Source organism: Glycine soja, chromosome 7 (assembly GCF_004193775.1).
Source record: "Glycine soja cultivar W05 chromosome 7, ASM419377v2, whole genome shotgun sequence".
In the NCBI taxonomy this organism is placed as follows: Eukaryota; Viridiplantae; Streptophyta; class Magnoliopsida; order Fabales; family Fabaceae; genus Glycine; species Glycine soja.
In genome coordinates, this window is record NC_041008.1 from 35,182,160 (window position 1) to 35,202,404 (window position 20,245).

Genomic DNA, 20,245 nt, shown 5'->3' on the forward strand with positions numbered 1-20,245 from the left:
CATAGAACACAAGAACATTTTTAATTAGAGAAATATCTTTATATGCACCAATTCGTTTATTAGAAAGACCCAACGCTTTTAAACTACTACTGTCACTTTTAATTGCTTGCGTTTACTGTTTTTCTAATTAGGATATATCATACTTTTACTTCAATTCACAATTATTATTTTTTCTCAACAAAATGCTCGATTATTGAACAAAGCTTTGCCAAATAAACATGTTCCTTGTGTTCGATACTCGGATCATTCTGTTTTAATTAAATACTTGACGACCCGGTGCACTTTCCGGTAAACCACTTTCACGTAAAAAGAGTAATTATAAATTTTGGAAAAAGGAACTGTGGAAGATGGTCAACAAAGTATTTTGGCGCCAGCCAGGGAACTTATTTTCATTTGGAAAGTTTAGTTCAGTTTGAAGGCATTGATTCATTTTTTTTCTTTGATTCATTGATTATTTTTATGAATATATAGTTACTGCAGAATTTATTGTTCTTTTGAATTAGTTAACTGCTGTTCTGCTTGTTTTGCATGCAAAGAAGGTCTTCTGCAAGTTTTTTGATTCCCATAGACTTGGAAATTAATGCTACTTGCAGGAAAAGAAAAGCAGAAAGAAATAGAAAATTTTTGCAAGACATTGAGGCAGCAGCAACTCCAGAAGAACCTTTATCTTCTGAGGCATCTTCTAGTTTTCCAACTCAAGGGCAATCTCATACAATTTTAGCTGAAGCAAATATCATGGCTGAGGAGCCAAGAAGAGTTACTCTGGAAGACTACTCATCAAGCTCAAGTGTGCCGTAATTCTTTACTAGTATTGCGCGGCCGGAAGTTCAAGCACAAAATATCACCTATCCACACTCATTAATCCAGTTGATACAGAATAATTTGTTTCAGGGTCCGCCCAATGAGGACCCGTACATACATCTAGCAACTTATATTAAAATTTGCAACACTGTTAGATTGGCTGGTCTGCCTAAGGACACAGTTAGATTGAGCTTGTTCTCGTTCTCTTTGTTTGGAGAGGCTAAAAGGTGGCTTCATTCGTTCAAAGGTGTCATACCCTAATTTCGTTCGGGGATTATTACTTGATGATGTGCAACCTTTGATCGGCCGCTCTGGGATACTTGGCATCCTTTGTTTCATAATATGTGAAGTCCCGAGACAAGCCGAAAATCAAAAGGAAGCAGGCTTACGCGATCCGTGAAATTCCGTAATGTGGCGGAAACCAAAAGGAGGTGTTTTTGTGCAATCCGTGAGTTTCCGTAACTTCTTCGAAAGCTAAAAAAGAGTAAATAAGTGATCCGTGAGGATTCGTAACCTTACGGAAAGAAAATAGGTGTCGTTATGAAATTCGTAAAGTTTCGTAACGTTACGGAAAAAGAATTACCAAAAAAGGTAGAAGGGGGGTGAATTTAGTAAAAAGGGGGGTACAAATAGCAATCAGGCCCACTTGGGCCTTCCGGTTTCTTCCTCCAGAAGGCGGTTGCTTTTGGAGGAAGCAACCTTGCTCGCTTGGGCGAGCTGGGTGGCAAGCTCCTCCCCTATTTTGCTATAAATAGGGGAAGGAGTGAAGAGGAAAGCAGTCAGCCTTCTTGGCACTTCTCATTCTCTCGAAATTGCTAAAGAAAATTGTTTCCGTGAAGAAAATCCAAGCCGAGGCACTTCCGTAACGTTTTCGTAACGTTTCTGTGAGTAATTACGCGAAGATTTTCAACCGTTATTCGACATTCATCGTTCGTTCTTCGTTTTCTTCAGTCTTCAACTGGTAAGTACCTCAAACCGAGCTTTTCAATTCATTCTATGTACCCGTGGTGGTCCCCATTTTGTTTCATGTATTTTTATTCTCGTTTTCATTTACTTTCCGTACCCCCTTTTGACGTGCTTCAGTCATTTATTTAAGTCATTTCTCGCCTAATAAAAAAATAAAATAAATTTCCACCGATCATTTGATTTGTAATATCCGTTAATTTCTGTTAAAATAAAATCCGACCGTTCGGTCGTGCCGTAACCACGTTGGAAATAAAAAAAGAGGTAAAATAATAATATAATAATAAAAAAATACCATTTTAGTAAAATGAAGCGAAAAAATCAATCGGACGTTTTCTCTTTGGGATTTTTCATTCTTAATCGAATTGACTAATAACTAAAGTGAAACTAAGGCTAAAATCAACTCGCCTAGTCAAGCTCGTCCACAAAAAAGTCACTAAAAAGGGGTTGAAAGTTTATCATTTCAGTTTTTTCCTTATCAAGTAAATGGATCATTTTTAAGGTCCAACACCTTAAAATGATCACCTTTGAAGTAAAAAGAATCGCTTGATTCACGCTTAAGAAAGAACTACGTAGGTCTGATTTCCTCTTCGATGGAGGGTACGTAGGAGCAAAAGTCCCGCTTTTGTCGACCTCAAAAAATAAAAAGAAATAAAAGTTAAGATAACACAATTTCACAATTCTAAAAAATAGGTTGTTTTCCTTTCAGACAAACGTGAGAGGTGCTAATACCTTCCTCAAACGTAAATACAACTCCCGAACTTAGAATTTTCATTTTGACCGGTTTCCTTCGGTTTTTCCGACGTTTTCCACAAATAAACATTGGTGGCGACTCCGCGTATCTTTCCTCCTTTGGAAAGCGCACCCGTGAGCCTCGCCTCGCTCGCCCGCAAAAGGGCACGTTGCGACAGTTGGCGACTCCACTAGGGACCTTTTTGTGAGTTAGGCCTATTCTAAGGAATTGTGGAATTGTGAAACCTTGTGTGTGCATTTATTGAACTGTGTAAAATGTAAATAACTGTTGTCTATTTCGCATTCTTTACACTGCATTCTAAGCACCCATGGGTTTGAGTAAAAAAGGGACCCTATACCCGGGTTCATGGAAATTTAAGGAGTGGAGGTGAATCTATCATCATGCTAGGTCTCCGACTTGCTTGATAATAGTGAAACCTCGTCTAGAGCTTTCTCTCTTTATAATATGTTGTCGCTGGTATTCCATACCACCACAATATTATTATCTTAAGTGATGATACCTCTAGAAAACAGACGTGTGAGTTATGAATTGTTGGGAAGTAGTTATTAGAGACCCCTAGATATTGTCCTATATGTTCCCAAATAGGGGCAAAGAGCAAACACGCTCCGTGCCATTCGTTCTCATGCATTTTTTGGTAAATAGCACTAGTTTATAGTTTTTCTAGTGATATTTGGTTTCTTTAGAGTAATACGTAACCTTTTTAATACTATGTTGAGGTGCCATCATGCCCAAAATGTAGCATTAAAATTGGATCTCTGTAGTCTCGTATGTGTGAATTACCCCTTTGTGTTGTTTTCTTTCCGTTTCATGCATACGCATTGCATCATCCATGTCGGAGTCTTGATCCACCCATTTTTTAGGTAAATGATGGGGACAAATCAAAACGGCAAAAGGTTTTATCAAGTCAAGGTTAAAAGTCTAGATGTCACCAGCCTCAAGGAATTGGGACGATTGATGGGACCTCTCCAAAGGCAAGCCTTCCGCAAAGTGTACGGAAAGATTCTAGATTTGACCGCAGCGGAGGTATTTACGGAAGCTGTCGTATTCCTTGCCCAATACTATGACCAGCCGTTGAGGTGCTTCACGTTTGGGGACTTCCAAATGGTACCGACTATTGAAGAGTTTGAGGAAATACTAGGATGCCCTCTTGGGGGAAGAAAACCGTATCTTTTCTCTGGGTTTCTTCCTTCCTTGAGCAAGATTGCAGCTGTGGTCAGGGATTCGGCAAAAGAGTTGGATCGCATGAAGCAAACTCGCAACAGCGTAGTAGGCCTGCCACGGAAATACTTGGAAGGCAAGGCAAGGGATATGGCGAGCCAAGAGAAGTGGGGCCCGTTTGCGGATATACTAGCTTTGTTGATTTTTGGGGTTGTCCTCTTTCCGAACGTGGACGGTTTGGTGGACTTAGCCGCGATTAATGCTTTCCTCGCATATCACCATAGCAAGGAAAGTCCAGTGGTGGCTATCTTGGCAGATTTGTTTGACACCTTTGACCGGAGGTGTGAGAAAAACAGTGCACGGATTGTCTGTTGTTTACCCGCTCTCTGTGTGTGGTTGGTTTCACATCTATTCCAACAAGACACAAGACACCCGTGTCCGCTTCAAAGTTATTGCTCATGCGCCGAAAAAGGAAGAGTCGATTGGGACCAACATTTGGCTGGGATAGGGGGCAGCGCAATCAATTGGTTTCCTCGATGGAAGGAAGGCAAGGAGGGAGTCCTTTTCTCATGTGGGGACTACCCTAATGTTCCGTTGTTAGGGACAAGGGGTTGCATTAACTATAATCCCGCACTTGCCATAAGACAGTTAGGGTACCCCATGAGGGGAGCGCCAACAGAGGAGAGTCTCTCGCCTCTCCTTGTGAGGGATCTAGGCGCGCAAAGTCTCAAGGTTATACAAAGAGTCCACAAGGCGTGGAGAAGTCCGTTGAGGAAAGACAAGGAGCTTAGGGGCATTCGTAATGGCGTCATCGGTGGTTATCATGGATGGCTAAGAGTTCACACGCGAGGGTTAGATTGGCTCTCCAAGTTGAAAGTTATCGATGAGGAGAACTTCAAAGCTCCGGAGGAAGATGAAGAAGTCCGAGCTCTAAAATTAGAGCTAGGGAAGGCAAGACTCGCCAAGGAGAAGTTCAAATCAGCCGCTACACACATCCTGAAAGAGTGTATCGAGTTACAAGAGGAAAACGCGGCCACTGCAAGAGCCCTTGAACAAGAAACCAAAAGGGCCCGCAAGGAGGAACATGGCCGAGAGAAATTCCGAGGAGCATTGTGGGGTAGCAACAATGAGCTCAAGCTCCGAAGAGAGGAAAGAGACCGGTCACGGGTGCATGGCATGATCTTAAAAGAAGAGTTAGCTGCTTGCGCAAGGTCCAAGAAGAGTTTGGCTCAAAACTTGGAAGCCATGGAGCAAAGCATGCTAGCTATCATAGGGCAGTACAAGGAAGAGTTGAACCAGTCTGTGACCCATGAACAAAAGCTAGTGGAGGATTTTGCACAAGTGTATGCCGAAAAAGAAGCAAGAGGGAGGGTGATTGATGCATTGCATCAAGAAGCGACTATGTGGATGGATAGGTTCGCCTTGACCTTGAATGGAAGTCAAGACCTCCCACGTCTATTAGCCAAAGCAAAAGCCATGGCCGAAGTGTGTACGGCCCCCGAGGAGATTCATGGGCTAATCAATTACTGTCAGCATATGATAGATTTGATGGCCCATATAATTAGAAACCGTTAGGTTCTCTTGTAACACCTTTGTATAATCTTGGCTAGATGAAAGCTTTGTTCTTTTTATAAAATGAGAAGTTCTGAACTCATCACGTTATCTAAAAAACCTTGGGGTGGATCCAAGTGCTCCGATCATTCATTTGCATATTCATGTTTTGGTGGCATACTCACCGTTGTTTATTTCTTTAGGAATTTCATCATAACTAAGAAAGCACAAAGGCACCCCTATAACACTCGATCCAGAAAAATGGATAATGAAGAGGGCGTGCAGGAACAGATGAAGGCCGATCTATCGGCCTTAAAAGATCAAATGGCTTCCATCTCGGAGGTCATGCTAAAACTCCAGAAAACTATAGAGGATAAAGCCACGACAACCACCTCCAGTACAGTTAGGGAAGCGGAGCCGGTGCTACAGCCCGCCTTAAATCTGGGTCGAGACAGAAACACGGCAGTGTTTGGTCGAAGGTATAGTCCACAAGCTTACCCCTATGGCTTGCCTCCAGACTTCACTCCCCGTGCCGCTCCGAAAGATGTGAGCCAAGCCCCTACCTTCGAGGGGCAACTTCCTCCTTATGCCGATTATCCCGTGCAAGACGATGAGGAAGGAGATACCTATCTCGGCCCCCTGCTCCACCTCAAAGATCCATCCCCCCATGAACTACCCCAACCAAACATAGTTCGCCATGTCCCATCTTCACCCGCACCCATAATCGAATCTGTTCCCTTCGCAGAGGATAAGGGAAAGATTGATGCACTTGAGGAGAGGCTGAGAGCGGTAGAGGGCCTCGACAATTACCCATTCTCGGATCTAGCGGACCTATGTCTCGTGCCCAACATTGTCATCCCTCCCAAGTTCAAAGTACCGGACTTTGATAAGTACAAAGGGACGACATGTCCGAAAGGGCATCTTCGGATGTATTGTCGAAAGATGGGGGCGTATTCTGCGGACGAAAAGCTGTTGGTCCATTTCTTTCAAGACAGCTTGGCCGGAGCGGCTGTAGCATGGTATACCAATCTGGAAGTACCAGTACAATACGGATATGGCTCCTGATCGGAACCAGCTTCAGAGTATGACTAAGCGAGAGCATGAATCCATTAAGGAATATGCCCAAAGATGGAGAGATCTTGCAGCCCAAGTCGTACCGCCCATGACGGAAAGGGAGATGATCACAATTATGGTGGATACGTTGCCTACATTCTACTATGAAAAGCTGATAGGCTACATGCCAGCTAACTTTGCGGACCTCGTCTTCGTCGGAGAAAGAATTGAATCAGGACTGAGAAAAGGCAAGTTCGAATATGCCTCCAACACGACCCCCAATAACAACAGAAGAGCCCCAGTGGTGGGCATGAGGAGAAAAGAAGGAGATACCCACGCGGTCACCACCGTCCCAACATGGATGAAAGCACCCCAAAATATCCAAAGCTCATACCAGCCTAACCCCCCGAACTTTTCAATCCGATCTGGGAATTCCCTCCTGACTCAAGTAAAAGGACCACCCGCAGCAAAAGAGCGCCGGCCCAACGCACAGCTCCAGCCGCCCCCCGGCCAGTCAATAATACAGCCCCCGGTGCGAGCTATAAATATGCACAGCACCCGCCCCCGAAAGATAACTTCTCTCCTATTCCCATGGCATACTCCGAGTTATGGCCTTCATTATTGGAGAATCATTTGGTGGTGGCCATACCCAGAAGGGTCTTCCAGCCACCCTACCCCAAGTGGTACGACCCGGGTGCCAAGTGTGCGTACCATAGTGGAGCTCCCGGACACAACATTGATTCCTTCATCTGATTCAAGTATAAGGTGCAGCACCTGATTAGTGCCGGCTGGCTGTCGTTTCAAGAGGAAGGCCCAAATGTTAAAACTAATCCGCTAGCTAGTCATGGAGGGGCTAGCGTGAACGCCATCGAAGAGGATGGGCCATCGCGGGCAAAGAGTTTAGGAGAGGTAGCTACTTCCAGACGCTTCATCTACCAATCGCTGCAAGCGGCGTGTATGGTCTCCCGTGGCGGAGGCGAAAGGGACGAGTGTTTGTTTCACCTCGGGGAGTCACACGACATGAAAACCTGTCCCACGGTAGAAGAATTGCTTCAGCGGCTCATGGACTGGGGGCAGCTTGAAGTGTCCAAAGGAGGGAAGGAGGAACCACATATTTGCATGCAGTCGGAAGAAAGGAAGGTTCCCCTAACCCCCAAGGCCCTAGTAATATGTTTTACTAGGAAAGAGACCGGCTCCACACCCATATACCCCCGGACAGCGCCCAAGCCGACGCCTTTTGCATATCAAAGCAATAAGGTCGTTCTGTAGAAGTATACCCCTCCCGCGTTCGGCGAAAGAGTTGCAACCGAAGTTGACTTCCTGTCAGCCAAGGTGACCAACATCACCGGCCTCAGTGGCGTAACCCGCAGTGGTCGGGTGTTCGGTTCCCCTCACTCGGCGAAGTTGCCCTCCAAGGGGAAAGCGCCCATGGTCCAAGAGCCCACAGACGTAGCCACCCCCTCGAAAGAATCGGATTCTCCGGTGGTAAAAGGGGCTGAAAAGAAAGAGGGTCTTCAAGGAAAGACCGTGACTTTGGAAGAGGCCCATGAGTTCCTCCGCCTCATCCAACAAAGCGAGTTTAAGGTAGTCGAGCAACTGAATAAAACTCCAGCAAGAATCTCGTTGCTTGAACTGCTCATAAACTCCGAGCCTCATCGTGCACTGTTGATAAAAGTCCTTAATGATGCCCATGTAGCACATGATATCTCAGTGGAGGGTTTCGAAGGCATCGTTAATCATATAACCACCAACAATTATCTCGCGTTTGCGGAACAAGAGATTCCCGTAGAGGGGAGAGGACACAACAAGGCTCTTCATGTGTCGGTGAGATGTATGGACCATGTTGTCGCAAAGGTACTTATCAACAATGGATCAAGTTTGAATGTGATGCCGAAGACCACTTTGGAAAAGCTTCCTTTTAGTGCGTCACATTTAAAACCGATCTCGATGGTGGTACGAGCCTTTGATGGTACTCGGCGGGAAGTGATGGGGGAAATCGACATTCCCATTCAGATAGGCCTTCACACTTACAATGTGGTGTTTCAAGTGATGGACATAAATCCCGCCTATAGCTGTCTCTTGGGGAGACCTTGGATTCATGCGCTAGGAGTGGTCTCTTCGACACTTCACCAAAAATTGAAGTTCGCAGTGGGCGGACTTTTAGTGATAGTATCGGGTGAAGAGGATATGTTGGTGAGCTGCCCCTCCTCCGCACCATACGTAGAAGCGGGGGAAGAATCATTGGAAACGGCTTTCTAATCCTTCGAGGTGGTGAGCTGCGCCTCTGTGGAACCAAGTCCGTTGCTACCTTCTCTCTCCAACGCGGCCATAATGGTGGCACGAGTTATGCTCAGGAACGGATTTGAGCCCGGAATGGGTCTAGGCTAGGACGGCCTCGAGAATGCCGACGTAGTCGATATTAAGGGAAATCCGTACAAGTATGGATTGGGGTATGAACCCGGGATGTCGGGGAGGAGGAATGTTCCATCAAGATTTTGGGTGGATAGAGTATGGCCCGGCCGTATTAGCCAGTGTTTTACCAATGCCGGAATGGTGTCCAAGGAAGAAGTGGTCGCAGTAGGAGAGGAGTTCCCTCAAGACCCAACAAATTTCGTGCAACCATGCCATCCCGATTCCCAAGTAGGGAACTGGCGCGTGATAAGCCAATCAGAGGTCTATGCCGCTGATTCAATGTAATTAGAGCCTATAGACTTCCGTTCTCTTTTGTTTTGTGAAACCTACCTTATTAAATAAAAAAAGAGATCTTGTTTCATCTGTTCTTGCAGTTCCACCTTTTCTCATATCATTTTGCATGTTTTTGTTTATTTTGTCTTGTTTGGTATAGATATAAGGGTCGATTCTTTGAGGATCCTAACAACAAGGGTTTGACGATCGATTTCGACCAAGATGTAAGCCAAATGATGAACGAAGAAGAGGAAGAGGACGTCCTTTCACCAGAGTTGGAGAGGTTGATTGCTCAGGAAGAACGTGAAATGAAGCCTCACCAAGAAGAAACCGAACTGGTGAACTTAGGGACCAGAGAGGAAAGGAAAGAGGTAAAAGTGGGAACCAGTATGACCGCACCTATCCGCCAAGGCTTGATAACCCTTCTTGAAGAATATCAAGACGTCTTTGCGTGGTCATACCAAGACATGCCCGGTCTGGACTCCGACATTGTGCAGCATAAGTTGCCATTGAATCCTGGGTCCTCCCCAGTTAAACAAAAGCTATGAAGGATGAGACCTGATATGTCTTTGAAGATCAAAGAAGAAGTAAGAAAGCAATTCGATGCGGGTTTCTTAGTTGTGGCGCGGTACCCGGAGTGGGTGGCCAACATTGTCCCGGTCCCGAAAAAGGACGGCAAGGTTCGAATGTGTGTAGACTATCGGGACTTAAACCGAGCCAGTCCTAAAGACAATTTTCCTCTGCCACGCATTGATGTATTGGTAGATAATACAACTAAGTTCGCCCTTTTCTCATTTATGGATGCTTTCTCGGGGTATAATCAAATAAAAATGGCACCCGAAGATGTAGAGAAGACCATTTTCGTCACCCTATGGGGGACGTTCTGCTATAAAGTGATGGCCTTCGGGCTCAAAAATGCTGGGGCAACCTATCAGCGTGCCATGGTGGCATTGTTCCATGACGTGATGCATAAGGAAATAGAGGTCTACGTAGATGACATGATTGCCAAATCTCGGACTGAGGACGAACACCTCGTCAATCTACGTAAGCTGTTCGGAAGGTTGCAGAAATACCAACTGAAGCTAAACCCAACCAAGTGTACCTTTGGGGTAAGGTCGGGAAAGTTGCTGGGATTTATCGTAAGTCAGAAAGGGATAGAGATAGATCCCGAGAAAGTGAAGGCCATCCTTGAAATGCCGGAACCACGCACGGAGAAGCAGGTTCGGGGGTTCTTGGGCAGGTTGAATTATATCGCGAGATTTATCTCGCAACTCACCCCTACCTGTGAGCCCATTTTCAAGCTATTATGTAAGAACCAGGCGGTCCTGTGGAACAGTGACTGCCAAGAGGCCTTCGAGAAGATCAAACAGAGTCTCGCAAACCCCCCGGTGCTCATGCCACCTGTAACAGGAAGACCTCTTTTCCTGTACATGACCGTGTTGGACGAGTCTACAGGGTGCATGTTGGGTCAGCATGATGATTCTGGGAAAAAGGAGCAAGCCATCTACTATCTAAGCAAGAAGTTTACCGCATGTGAGATGAATTACTCAATGCTGGAAAGGACGTGTTGTGCTCTGGTATGGGCATCACATCGGCTCAGGCAGTACATGCTCAGCCATACCACATGGCTTATTTCCAAAATGGATCCCGTGAAATACATCTTTGAGAAACCAGCCCTCACGAGACGAATCGCTAGGTGGCAGGTATTATTATCTGAATTCGATATCGTTTACGTCACCCAAAAGGCGGTAAAGGGAAGCGCCTTGGCAGATTATTTGGCCCAGCAACCCTTCCAAGATTATCGGCCGATGCACCCTGAGTTCCCAGATGAAGATATCATGGCCCTATTCGAAGAGAAGCGGACGCACGAGGACATAGACAAATGGATTGTTTGCTTCGATGGGGCATCTAATGCTTTGGGCCATGGAGTAGGGGCAGTCCTTGTATCCCCGGATGATTAGTGTATTCCTTTCACGGCTAGGCTAGGTTTTGATTGTACCAACAATATGGCCGAGTACGAAGCATGAGCCCTCGGGGTTCAGGCGGCCATTGATTTTGATGTAAAACTGCTCAAAGTGTATGGAGACTCAGCTTTGGTGATACGCCAGTTAAAAGGAGAATGGGAAACTAGGGATCCGAAGTTGATACCCTATCAAACTCACATCTTGAGGTTAGCCAAGTACTTTGACGACATTTCTTTCCACCACATACCTCGGGAAGAGAATCAAATGGCTGATGCATTAGCCACCCTGGCATCCATGTTTCAACTTGCCCTACACGGGGATCTGCCGTACATCGAATTCAGATCTCAGGGCAGGCTGGCATATTGTTATGCAATAGAGGAAGAGCGGGATAGGAAACCGTGGTATTTCGACATCAAACAATATGTTGAGAACAAAGAATACCCACCAGGGATTTCTGACAATGACAAAAGGACGTTGAGGAGATTGACTACTGGTTTCTTTGTAAGTGGTACCATCCTGTACAAACAGAACTACGACATGACCCTCCTATGATGCATAGATGCCAAAGAGGTGAACTTCATGATTGAGGAGATCCACGAGGGTTCATTTGGGACACATGCCAATGGGCATGCCATGGCCAGGAAGATCCTTAGGGCCGGTTATTACTGGCTCACCATGGAGAGCGATTGCTGCACCCATGTAAAGAAGTATCATAAATGTCAGGCATACGCGGACAATGTCAATGTTCCGCCACATCCTCTGAATGTTATGTCCGCCCCCTGGCCTTTTTCAATGTGGGGGATAGACGTTATTGGGGCCATCAAACCCAAGGCTTCGAATGGTCACCGCTTCATCCTTGTGGCGATAGACTACTTCACCAAATTGGTCGAAGCAGCTTCTTATACCAATGTCACGAGGAGTGTGGTAGTCAGATTCATCAAGAGGGAGCTAATTTGTCGATATGGACTCCCTAGGAAGATCATCACTGACAATGACACCAATCTGAACAACAAGATGATGCAGGAAATGTGCGAGGATTTCAAGATCCAGCATCATAACTCCACCCCTTATCGACCAAAGATGAATGGGGCTATAGAGGCTGTAAATAAAAATATTAAGAAGATTGTCCAGAAGATGACCGTGTCATACAAAGATTGGCATGAGATGTTGCCTTTCGCCCTACATGGATATAGAACTTCAGTACGAACTTCTACTGGGGCAACGCCGTATTCCTTGGTTTATGGGATGGAAGCAATACTCCCATTTGAGGTAGAGGATCCTTCTCAGAGGATAATAGCAGAGTCAGGCCTAGGAGAGTCAAAATGGGCTCAATCACGCTACGACCAACTCAACCTTATTGAAGGTAAGCGTTTGACGGCTATGAGCCATGGGCGTCTGTATCAACGAATGATAAAAAACGCGTTTGACAAGAAGGTACGTCCGCACAAGTTTAACGAGGGGGACCTTGTGCTGAAGAAGATGTCTCACGCTGTTAAGGACAATCGGGGCAAGTGGGCCCCAAATTATGAAGGGCCTTTCGTGGTGAAAAGAGCTTTTTCTGGGGGTGCTTTGATACTCACCAACATGGATGGCGAGGAGCTACCCTCGCCCGTGAACTCCGATATTATTAAGCGATACTACGCTTGAAGTCTGGGGAAATCGAGAGGACCGTTGCATGTTCTTTTACTTCTAAGTTTTTGTCCTTCAGGGATTCCCTTTCACTGTGATTGTCTCGTTTCTTTAAAAGAAGAGGAGATGGGTTAGGCTTCAGTCCTCCCTTTGGTTTTAAACCTTGTGTTAGTTTATAATCACCTGAGCCCTCTTCGCTTTGGTTCATGGGGTGCCCCAAATGCTTAAAATTAAAATTGGACCTAACCAGCTTTCACTAAGAAAATCGTCACATTAGGAACATTCATACATGCACATGCACATGCATATCTTGTGGTAACAGGGGCAGGATCATCTTAGGCCATGGTCAGAAGTCGAGACGAGTTGACGGCAGAAATCAACCAAGGTAAGATAATGACCCGGTCACGATTGGCCGCACATTGTTTGCTTCCTACTTGCAGGTACTTAGGCACGGATGCAAATGGAGGATAGGGTCACGACCGACCAATCGTCGTCCCTTCCCGGTGCTGGGCCAGCGGAGAACGTCGCTGCAAGGCAGCCCAGTATCCTTTGAATTCACAGTATTTTATTACTATTGTTTGTTTTAAATAAGTAATCGACGCCTAATTCTAACTTAAGTAGGTTCAAGTAGGCAAAACGCTAACCCATAAGAGGGGGGGGGGGGGGGAAGGCGTGGTTAATGTATCCCAAAAAAAAAAATGGTAGGTTAGCTCGCCTGGGCGAGCAACCCCTGCACCCAAAATATAAAAACGAGGGAGGGAAACGTTTTTGTACCCAAAAACTTCCCCCCCCCCCCCTCATTCAAAAGAGAGAACTCTCGAAGGCTTGCGGTTTTTGCTCCCCTAAGCCACTTTTGGTTGCGTTTTGCTTTCATTTTCGTTGTTTCTACTCACTCCAACAAGTAAGTATTCAATCCTTGAGTTTTTTGCTTTCCGTTGGTGCATTTTGTTCATTTTGGTGCTCTAAATTGTGAGAACATGCTCATGCTTGTGGGGCAGTTTTGGATTGCTTTTTATGCTTGATTTGTTGAGTTAAGGATTTGTGTGAGAAGGCCTTAGGCCTATGATGCATTCTGAAGCAATGGGGCATGCCACATTGCCCCCATTCTCTTGCAATTTATGTCTAAACATGCGCCCACCAAGTGCTCGGTGAAATGCCCCAATGACGTATGAATCTGATTTTGTAAAATTAGGATGGTGGGAATGTTTTATATATGTAGGGACAGCATAGGAGATTCAAAATAGGTGCCCAAATGCAATTCCAAGCTTATGAACCCAAACTTGTAGCTTCAATGCAAGGAAACATACTCATGGCTAAGAACCCAAATTTTGGTTTTAGAATTAGAAAAGCATGAAAATTAGGACTTGCTTGTGAGAGTTTTAGCTCGAATTTGGGCTGCCCCATGTTTGATACTTTGCATAGAGGTAGCGTGGAAAACACCTTGCAATAGTGTGTATATATAGGTAAATATAAGGGGCATGAAATTCTTTGCAAAGGGTGAATGAATATTGAGGTTGCTTCCTAAATGAATCTATGATAGCACGGAATTCCCTTTTGAATGCAAGTGTGTGCATAATGTAAATAGCTTGCCAATATGCATAAGTGTGAGTGAAACAATAAAAGTTTGTATGATATATATTTCAAATATGGGTAGGTAGTTTGTAATAGCAAATGTTTAGGATGTAATTAAGTATAAATTTTGACGCAATGCCTTGAGCATAAAAGTGTATGTTCTTTTCAAAATGCATATGTATGTGTGACAATTAGAATGTGTCGGATGTCCTTGTATGTTGGCATAAATAGTAGGATATTCTACACACACGCGTGTGCATAAATAGATTACATGAGTTCGTTCTAAAATCAGAGGGATTAACATGTCATTTTTGTGTTAAGATAAGCATTATCTTGTAAAACTAACTTCCAAATGTTTGTTCTCGCAGGAAATGGCCCCAAGGAAGCTTGCTTCAAAGAGATCCAGGAAGGATAAAGCGGCTGAAGGAACCAGTTCCGCTCCCGAATATGATAGTCATCATTTTAGGAGCGCTGAGCACCAACAGCGCTTCAAGGCCACCAAGGGATGGTCATTTCTCTGGGAGCGACGCGTCCAGCTCAGGGATGACGAGTATACCGACTTCCAGGAGGAGATAGTTCGCCGGCGGTGGGCATCGCTGGTTACCCCCATAGCCAAGTTCGACCCAGACATAGTCCTCAAGTTTTATGCCAATGCTTGGCCTACAGAGGAGGGTGTACGAGATATGCGATCCTGGGTGAGGGGTCAGTGGATCCCATTCGATGCGGATGCTCTCAGCCAGTTCCTGGGATATCCTTTAGTGCTGGAGGAGGGCCAGGAGTGCTAGTATGGCCAGAGGAGGAACCGGGCCAATGGGTTTGATGAGGAGGCCATCGCCCAATTGTTGTGTATACCGGGGCAGGATTTTGCCCGGACTGTTGCTGGAAGACGGGTGCGGATCATGCGCACCAACATGACCACCCTGACCCAGATCTGAATGACTTTGCTGCTCAGCAACATCCAGCCCAGCGATCATAATTCTAACCTCCCCCTGCCGTAGTGTCAGCTGGTGTACGCCATCCTGACACGGATGAGCATTCACGTGGCTCAGTTAATCGCTGATGCCATCTATCTATTTGCAGGTATGGCGCCTACCAGGCACCCTTTGGACCCGGATAAGTCCAACAAGGCCTTGGGATTTCCCGCTTTGATCACAGGACTCTGCCAGTCGTTCGGAGTCCCCGTCGCACCTAGCAAGGTGATTCGGCCGCCCATCACCCGAGCTTTTGTTGAGAAGTATTGCACGCAGAGACAGGCCCAGGGGGATGCTCCGCAGGCCGCAGACACGCCGCCACCTCATCAGGCTGGCCCAGCTGGATCATTTGATACGGAGCAGTATTTATGGCATTTGGTTCGCCAACAGGCGGCCAACCATCGGGCGCATGTACAGACCCATGATTGTCTTTACCAGTTGAGCCTCAGCCTGCAGAGCCAGGGTTTTACTTCTTTTCCATGCCCTACTCTGGATCAGTTTAGGGCAGAGGTCGCATGGCCCAGAGATTAGCCTGAGGCCCGAGCAGCAGAGGCACCAGCAGAGGCTCCCGACGAGGCAGATGAGGCCTGCGAGGACGAGGAGATGACCGATTTGCTTGATTTCTTGGGAGGGAGCAGAGCCACATGATTGGGAGATCCCTAGATCCGTATTTCTTTTTATGTTATGTTTTTGTTTCCATTTTTTCCTGTTACATATCATTTTATTTTTTTAACTAAGGGACTAACGTTTGTTTCGTGTTGGTTGACTTTTGTTTTGTACATACATATCGTTTGAGTCGTTACATTAGTACTTGTTTCGTTGTTGTCAATAGTGTTTGTAGAAATTCCGGAATCGCGTAGAATGTTTCTTTTCATTTAGGAACGTCGTCCTAAAAATAAAATGAACCAAAATCATGATAAAAAAGAAAGAAGTGTTGTGAATAAAATGTCTGCGTATATAAAGAAAAAGGAAAATGTGCATAGAAGGGTTTTTATAAAAAATACGTGTAGAGAAATTCTTGTGTGTGTGAACAACGAGTGTATATAAAGAAACTTTTGTATGAACCATAGGTGTGCGTTGGAGAAAAATGAAAAAGATCTTTGAATGTAAATAGGGTTTGACCGTGTGACGTAAAGAGAGAGAGTTCCAATGCGTATACAGAAAAAGTTTGTCATGTATAAGAGTGTAGATATACAAAGAAAAATTTCTTCATAGAGGACCATATGTGTATAATTTTGTGAATATATAAAAATAAAACAAAAAAGGAAAAAGAAAGAAAGAACGAGAAGGTCGACATGTTATAGTTAAGAAGTATAAATCATTCGTAAAGAGCAAACATATCTTCTGGAAACAAGGGACTGACGCTAAGAGTTTATTTTTCGAAATAACTGAGATAAGAATGGATGAATTCATTGAACTGATGAAGGAACATAACTTGGAAACGTTGGGTCTGTTTGTGTAAATTCCCAACCGTAGTATCACAATTCCATAAACGGGATGCTTGAGTGCCCACCTGGCTGTAGCCATGACTAATTTTGCACGTTGTTTTCAAATCATCATTGTCACGCGTGCCTTGTGGAGTAATATGGGAGTTCGGCCCGAGACTGACGTCTTGACACCCAAACTTGTTTTGCCCCAGATATCAAGATTGGGTTCCTACGATAAAAGACCCTATTGACACAACCTTAGACTATTTTGGACCTTGGCCTATCAAAAGAATCCTCATCCTTTCCCCCGAAGCAAAGGACAGCGGAATCTCCTTGAGGGAGAGCAAATAGAATGCTAAAACCCGATTTCCCAAAGAAAGGAAAGGAGGAAGTGAAAAGAAAAGGAAGAAATGAAAAGAAAAGAAAGAAAAAGAACAATAAAAAAGAAAGAAAAAGAAGGATTCCCGATCGAAGATCGAAAGGAAGTGAAAATGGAAAAGATCGGAGGAAAACAGAGTAATTCTTGATCAATGAAAGAAAGGGAATGGAAAATCTTCAGACCAGATAAATTTTCGGCAAGATAAGTGATTGTCGGCAAAGGAAAACCCATTTTTGGTGTCTCTTCCTTTTGAATTACCATTCAAAGTCATTCTCGACTGGGGATATCCCACCCCACATGAACAAAGAGGAAAAGACCGAAACACCCAGCTTCCTCTCCAAAAAACACAACCCTCGAGAAAATCCTATTGGTCCGTGATCGTACGTTTGATCTTTGATTTGATAGGAAATCGTGTGCAAAATAAAGTCATGGTGCATTTATGGTTTGGGAATAGGGTGAAATACTTGCCTGTGTGAGTTTTATACACTATGAGTGATTTATTTTCAGCTTAGCCCGATGTTTCCCATGAATGTTCATTTAAAAGCTAAATGTTGACATCCTGCCCTTCATTTTCGGTTACAACTCCCGAACTTAGAATTTTCATTTTGACCGGTTTCCTTCGGTTTTTCTTATGTTTTCCACAAATAAACGTTGGTGGCGACTCCACGCATCTTTCCTCCTTTGGAAAGCGCACCTGTGAGCCTCGCCTCGCTCGCTCGCAAAAGGGCACGTTGCGACAAAAGGTAATAGTCTCAAGACTTCGGATGAAGTAGTTGAGAAATTCTTAAAGAAGTATTTCCCAGAGTCTAAGACAGCTGAAGGGAAAGCTGCCATTTCATCCTTCCATCAATTTCTAGATGAATCTTTGAGTGAGGCATTGGAAAGATTTAGAGGCTTACTGAGAAAGACATCCACTCATGGATTTTCAGAACCGATACAACTCAACATTTTTATTGATGAGTTGAGACCACAGTCCAAGCAACTTCTTGATGCTTCTGCAGGGGGAAAGATCAAATTGAAGACTCCGGATGAAGCTATGGAATTAATAGAGAACATGGCTGCTAGTGACCATGCAATTCTGCGTGGTAGAGCTCACATTCCTACCAAGAGAAGCCTGCTAGAGCTTTCATCACAAGATGCATTATTGGAACAAAACAAGCTGCTATCCAAGCAATTGGAAGCATTGACAGAAACACTAAGTAAGTTGCCAACTCAATCAAATTCTATACAACCTTCACCCTTTGTTGTTTTGCAGGTTGTGTCATATGTGGTGGAGCACATGAATCCGGCTACTGTATTCCCCAAGAAGAAACACCTCATTAAGTCAACTACATGGGGAACCAGCCAAGACAAAATTTCAATGCAGGTGGATATTCCAGATTTTAGCATGGCCAGCCATATAATTCACAGCAGAGATAGTGGAGGAATCACCCTAGAAACCAGCTCAACAAGGACCAGGGTGGTCCATCTAATAGACCACAACAACAAGGGCCTAGTCTCTATGTTCGAACAACAAAGCTGGAAGAGACTATTGCTCAGTTCATGCAAGTATCTATGTCAAACCAAAAGAGCACAAAGTCTGCCATCAAAAATCTGGAAGTCCAAGTGGGACAGCTAGCTAAGCAATTGGCAGATCGACCGTCAAGCAGCTTTGGAGCTAACACTGAGAAGAATCCGAAAGAGGAGTGCAAGGCTGTTATGACTAGGAGCATATTGGCAAACAATGTGGATGAGAAAAAAAACTGAGAATGGAATAGGTGCCGAGAAACAACAGTTGGTGTCTGACCTAGCACTTGACCCTGTAGTAGAGTCTTTGAGTGAATTTGAAGAAGAGTTAGAGGTAAAAGATGAGAAGAAGAAGGAGACAACAATAAAAGTGAGTGAACAAGAAATAAATGAGGAGAAAAATAAAGAAAAAGAAAAAGAAAATGAGAAAAAAAATGAGAAAATAGAAAAAGAAAAAGAGAAGGTAGAAGAGAGAAAGAAAATCAAGAGTGAGATTTCAAGGGAGAAGAAGAGAGAAACCACTCCAGCTGAAGGCAAGGAAGTACCATATCCTTTGGTACCTTCTAGGAAGGATAAGGAGAGACATCTAGCCAGATTTCTTGACATCTTCAAGAAGCTAGAGATCACAATGCCTTTTGGAGAGGCTCTCCAACAAATGCCACTCTATGCTAAGTTTCTGAAAGACATGCTAACTAGGAAGAATAGGTATATCCACAGTGACACTATAGTTGTGGAAGGAAATTGCAGCGCTGTTATTCAACATATCCTACCACGGAAGCATTCAGATCTAGGAAGTGTCACAATACCATGTTCTATTGGTGAGGTTGTAGTAGGCAAGGCTCTTATTGATTTAGGAGCCAATATTAATCTGATGCCGCTCTCCATGTGCCGGAGACTTGGAGAGCCGGAGATAATGCCTACTCGGATGACCTTACAGTTGGCTGATCGCGCCGTCACCAGACCCTATGGAGTGATCGAAGACGTGCTGGTCCGGGTCAAGCATTTCATCTTTCCTACTGATTTTGTTGTAATGGACATTGAGGAATATGTGGATATTCCTGTCATTTTGGGACGTCCATTTATGTCCATTGCAAGCTGTGTGGTGGACATGGGGAAGAAAAAGTTGGAAATGAGTCTTGAAAATCAACAAATCAGCTTTGATATGTTTAATGAAGGAAGAGAATTGATGGACCAGGATGTGTGCTTACAGGTGAAGGAGTTGGATGAGAAGGTTCTAAAGGAGAGAACCAAGATTGATCCAGGATAACAGAATGATGCGTCAAGCTAATGACGTTAAACGAGCGCTTACTGGGAGGCAACCCAGCTCTTTTTAATTTCCTTTTCCTGCATTTAGTGTAGATAATTTCTTGTGATTGTGTGTGATTATTAAGCTTGGTTAGTATGGAAGACAGGGGTTAAGTCTTTGGTGAAGAGGTGAACAGAAAAGAACTCAGAAAATTTTTCAGTTGTTCACTCGCTAAGCGCACCTCTCATGCTAAGCACCAAGTCTTCATGCGCTAAGCGGGCCCTTGCTCGCACTAAGCGCTTAGACCCCTGACTAGTGGTTGGATGGTAGTGCTAAGCGCGCTTCACTGCGCTAAGCCCAATTACCTCTCTGGAATCTTAATTTCTCGCATTGGGCTTAGTGAGGTGATGCACTAAGCGCAATTCCCTCTCTGTTTTGAAATTCTTTGGAATAACGCAAAGTGCCAGCAACGTGCTAAGCGCAAGCCATCATTGCATTGAGGAGCATGTTTATGCACTAAGCCCCACCTTTGCGGCTAAGCACAAATTGCAGGACCAATCAGAGTTGCAGACAGCGCTAAGCGCGT

The 20,245-nt window shown here is 44.7% G+C and overlaps 1 protein-coding gene across 1 annotated transcript; it reads left to right on the top strand.

Moving 5' to 3' along the window:
• The first annotated feature begins 18,630 nt into the window (after positions 1–18,630).
• LOC114420621 lies at positions 18,631–19,680 on the top strand. Its single transcript, XM_028386470.1, has 2 exons — positions 18,631–18,783; positions 18,877–19,680. The coding sequence occupies exons 1-2, from the start codon at positions 18,631–18,633 to the stop codon at positions 19,678–19,680; spliced, it is 957 nt and encodes a 318-aa protein (XP_028242271.1).
• The last annotated feature ends 565 nt before the right edge of the window (positions 19,681–20,245 follow it).

What these genes read in the sequence shown, in the direction of transcription:
- LOC114420621 (XM_028386470.1), top strand. Translation starts at nt 18,631, where the DNA reads ATGTGGATGAGAAAAAAAACTGAGAATGGAATAGGTGCCGAGAAACAA. An exon ending in AGAAGGAGACAACAATAAAA is followed by an intron (nt 18,784 to 18,876) that starts GTGAGTGAACAA and finishes GAAAAAGAGAAG; the next exon opens with GTAGAAGAGAGAAAGAAAAT.